The sequence below is a fragment of the Orycteropus afer genome, unplaced genomic scaffold (assembly GCF_000298275.1).
Source record: "Orycteropus afer afer isolate SDZICR_OR568_19922 unplaced genomic scaffold, OryAfe1.0 scaffold00082, whole genome shotgun sequence".
In the NCBI taxonomy this organism is placed as follows: domain Eukaryota; kingdom Metazoa; phylum Chordata; class Mammalia; order Tubulidentata; family Orycteropodidae; genus Orycteropus; species Orycteropus afer.
This window is the reverse complement of record NW_006921669.1, coordinates 3,812,827-3,817,105: the sequence shown is the minus strand read 5'-3', so window position 1 is coordinate 3,817,105 and position 4,279 is coordinate 3,812,827. Positions and strand designations below refer to the sequence as shown.

Below are 4,279 nucleotides of genomic sequence, written 5' to 3'. Positions count from 1 at the left end.
ATCATTCTCTTTCTGACTCATAATGGCTCCATGTGATACAGGAGAATGCTCCACAGGGTTTTGTAGGCTGGGATCTTTATGGAAGCACATTGCCAAGTCTTTCACCTGCTCCAGATCATTCTCTTTCTGTTTCTTGAAGAGGCCAAACTCATTTCCACCTTATGGTATTTGTACTAGCTATTGCCTCTCCCTGGAATACTATCTTGGTATAGTTGGCTTCTTCTTGCCATTAATATTTCAGTTTAAATGTCACCCCCTCAGAGAGGCTTTCTCTGATCACAGTCTACAGTAGCCACCAAGTTGCTCTATCACATTATAGTATTTAAATTCTTTGCATAGCAGTTCCCATTACCTGATCATTTTCTTTATTTACTTAATCTATTTTCTGTTTCCATGAGAACAGGAATCTTCTCTGTCTTATTTATCCCTGTGCTAAAAAGGTGCTTGGTACATAAAAGATGCCCAACATTATATAAAGAGAATGAATCAAAGTAACTCAACCTTTTGAATTTTCCTGTTTCTTCTGATAGAGTGAGTCATGATTACTCAAAACTAGAAAACTGTCATTTGGGACTGAGTCTTCTTACTCTTCCTCACCACATCATCATATCCAACCCACTGCCAAGTCTTGTCTACTCTTCCTTGGTTGTGTCTTTCTCAGTGTTGTCTTCCTTTTAATACCCACAACCAGCACTCTAGTTCAGGCATTCTTACCTCACATACAGACTCTTACGATAGATTCCTTAACAGATCTTTCTAAATTCAGTCTCTTTGCCTTTTCTGGAACTCATTCAGTTACCACCTACCTGCTCTTTCTTCACAAGGTTTTACCTCTGTTCATATTGGAAGCCCCCCTTGGTCTAGCAGTGAAAGGCTTCTTCAATCAGATTCAACCTCTCCCCTAAGTTTTTACCCCAGGACCCTCACTGTTTGGCTAATGTTATTAGTCCATTGAGAGTTCTACAAACACTATCCATGCATATTCCCATCACCAACACAATGTCTCTTTTTGTGTTATTCTCCCTATTTGTAAAGTACTTCAATTGATTGGAATTCGACTTAAATCTTCAACAAAAGGAAAGGAAAGGAAAAAAGCACTGCCCTCCTTCCTTGCATCTGACATGAAGTGGTCCCTGATAGCCTCCGCTGGCATGAAGTCCTCTGATACTCTGTGCACTCGCCCTTGTACTGCAGCAATTTCTGGAGTATCTCACTGCTGGGATGAAGCACTTAAGCTCAAGGCCTTAAGATTCTTGGTACCCTTACAGTGGTTTAGCTCACAAATTGGTGTTCTCACTAAAGAGCTGTTGAATGAAAACATGTCTTAATCTCTCTTTTATATCAAGTTCTAAATATTCCATCATTTTTTTAAAGCCTCGTTAGTTCAGTCTCAGTCTGCTCTCCTGTCATGAAGTTTTCTCAGTCCATTCTAGTCAGTAACCAATTCCCCCTCTGAGCTCACGGCATGGTGACTTATAAAAGGTCATTAAATAATTTCTAATGAACTGCTTTGTAATTTTTTTGCTCCACAGTTATCTTATAGTTTCAATCTCTTTTGCATATATGGCATATCTCCCCAATTAAAAAAATACATTTATATCTAGTGTAGAGACTATATCATGTCTCATACTCTTTTATAATCCTCACAGAGTCTAGTAAACGTCTGGTTGACTTGAAAAGGAGATTCTAATACTATGTTACTCTAAGGATTAGATGCCATAAACTTAAGGCCTGAGTTTGGAATATGCTGTTAAGAATATACAATGATTCAAAGAAAAGATAAAAGTATAATTTTTCAGACTCTCCAAAACTGACATACTGAGGGGAGATGAAGTAAAACCCGAAAAGGAATTCGCCATGACGTAATCTGCAATCTGTTGTAATGCTAGTAATCCAGTTGGGTTGTGGCCTTTCTTCATCTGTTCTTGAATAAGGCATTCCAGGTCTTCCCGAAAGGCCTGTAACACAAAAATAACCACTCAGCACAGACAGCTACTTGGAGCAGAACAACATAAATCTTACTTGCTCTGATATACTCAATCCTTCCCTCACTCTTCCTTTGAATAGCTTTCACTTATACTATTTAAAAACAGATATAAAATACAAAGTAACATTAAAACACTAGAAGCAGCAGCAAAAACCTTGCTTTTAAGGAAGGGAAAAAAAAAAAAAAGCATTCTTATCTCAAAGAAAGTGAAATATTTTAACACCCACATCAGACAGGTACAGATAAGGCAATGGTGTTAATACACAATTTAGAGCACTAAGTAGAAACTAAAGCAAAAAGAGCCTTATTCCTTGCCTAGGTCACCATCTAAGCTACGTGAGAGTCCCTATTTGAATGGGACCCTAAATGGGCTACTCTCATTTGTAAACCACAGTAAAAGTCTTCTTTAAAATAATGTTAAGTTACGGTTTCCATTTCATGATTTCCATGGCAATTCCTGAGTGTCATAAACTCTGAAAGCAAGCTGGTAGTTGCTTTCAGAGTTGAGGACTGATTACTTTCCTTCTGCAACACAGTGCAGAGATGACTGCTCCAATTTTGGGTTCCAGATGTTCCTATTCTGGAGCTCTGCTATATATTTTCTTTTCTTTCTTGGCATAAGGGTATGTGTGTGTCACAGAAAGGAAGTCTCACTTGGAAATAGTGTTTATATAAATAAAATTCCTGGATGTTAAGAGAAAGATCTCTATTCTGGTAACCCTCAACTTGCTAATATGATTAATTAATTTGATAATATGATTCATCATTTGAATCTTCTCCCAATCCTTCACATCCGTTGAAACAGCTGGTTTGGACTTACCATCCCAAACCAACACTTACTTTATTAAATTTATCATTTGTGCTCTTGCTCATGTCTATTTCATTGATTTTAAACACAGCTGAAGGCCCCTGCAATATAAGCCATCTAAACCTTACTTCTACACTTGAGATTGTTCTCATGAAAAAAATCAAATCCCCTTTTCCCCACCCTACCTAAGAGAAGAAGGCATAAAATTATTTTGAAAACATTGAACAGTGATTCCTGGAGGGGTAGGTATGAACACTTGGGAAATTACTAGGAAAATCTCCCTTACAAGGGTGCATCTTCTTTTTGAGTTACAGATGATAGCCTTCTTCAGAAGGGTGGGAATAAGATCTCCTAGAGTCCCTACTAAGAGGCAGTCTCGTTTAGAGAATGGATAGCTCAGAGGTATCCAGGGATTTTTTTCTGTCTTTTTTTTTATAATGGCTTAGAAGCTCATAATGGGTAGGGTAAATGTGGTTCTGAGGCTTTTAGGTGTTAGATGTCAACACTAGCCCTGACTCAATGCTTCTACTGCTTTCAGAACAGTAAGCTCAGAGGTACCTGTGATGTGAACTGAAAGAGTTGAGGGTTAATAACTGTAATCTTAGAAGCTCAACCATAGTGCACCATGGGATACCATTAACAAGGAAAGGGAGGGCTTTCTTCCCTGATGCTCCATAATGGTCTATACAGGCATCTAGGCCAACTTTGAATTGTATTTTCTGTTAGACAGGCTGCTAGCTTTCAACAATGATGCCACATGGCAGGAAGGTACAGTGGCAGACTTTAGTGTGACCCTCCTCATGCACAGGTATTCACACACACACACACACACACACAGATGCATGCATGCCAACACACACATCAATCACCTCTTGGACTTGGAAACCACTGTTGAACCCTTTTGGATTATGGAAACCACTGAACTTCTTGGGATAATTTAAGGAAAATCAAAAGATTCTGGATCTTCTGCTAATACAGCTGATGGGAGGTGGTGGTGGTGGTTGTTGTTGTTGTTAGGTGCCGTCAAGTTGTCTCCAACTCATAGAGACCCTATGCACAGTAGAACGAAACACTGCCTGGTCCTGCGCCAGCTCCATGATCCCTGCGAAACTTGAACCCATCGCCATAGCCACTGTGTCAATCCATCTTGTTGGGGGCCTGCCCTTCTTTTGTTGACCCTCCACCTTGCCAAGCATGACATCCTTCTCCAAAGAATGGTCCCTTATGATAACATGACCAAAGTAGGTGAAATGAAGTCTGGCCATTCTCGCTTCCAAGGAACTTTCCAGCTGCACTTCCTTCAGGACAGATTTGTTAGTTCTTTTAAGCAGTCCACAGTTCTTTCAGCATTCTTCACCAGCACCACAGCTCAAAACCATCAATTCTTCTTTGGTCGTCCTTATTCATTGTCCAGCTCTCACATACATATGAGGCGACTGAAAATATCATGGCTTGTGGCAGGTGCACCCTAGTCCTCAAGGAGA

General features: G+C 39.7%; 1 protein-coding gene across 1 annotated transcript in view; it reads right to left on the bottom strand.

Annotated features, from left to right (window-relative positions):
* ADD3 (adducin 3) overlaps positions 1–4,279 on the bottom strand; it is a 46,186-nt gene that overhangs the window by 20,876 nt on the left and 21,031 nt on the right. The window contains exon 2 of the mRNA XM_007941542.2: positions 1,820–1,958. Coding sequence (XP_007939733.1) covers positions 1,820–1,958 — 139 coding nt within the window. The remainder of the gene's footprint in view (positions 1–1,819; positions 1,959–4,279) is intronic.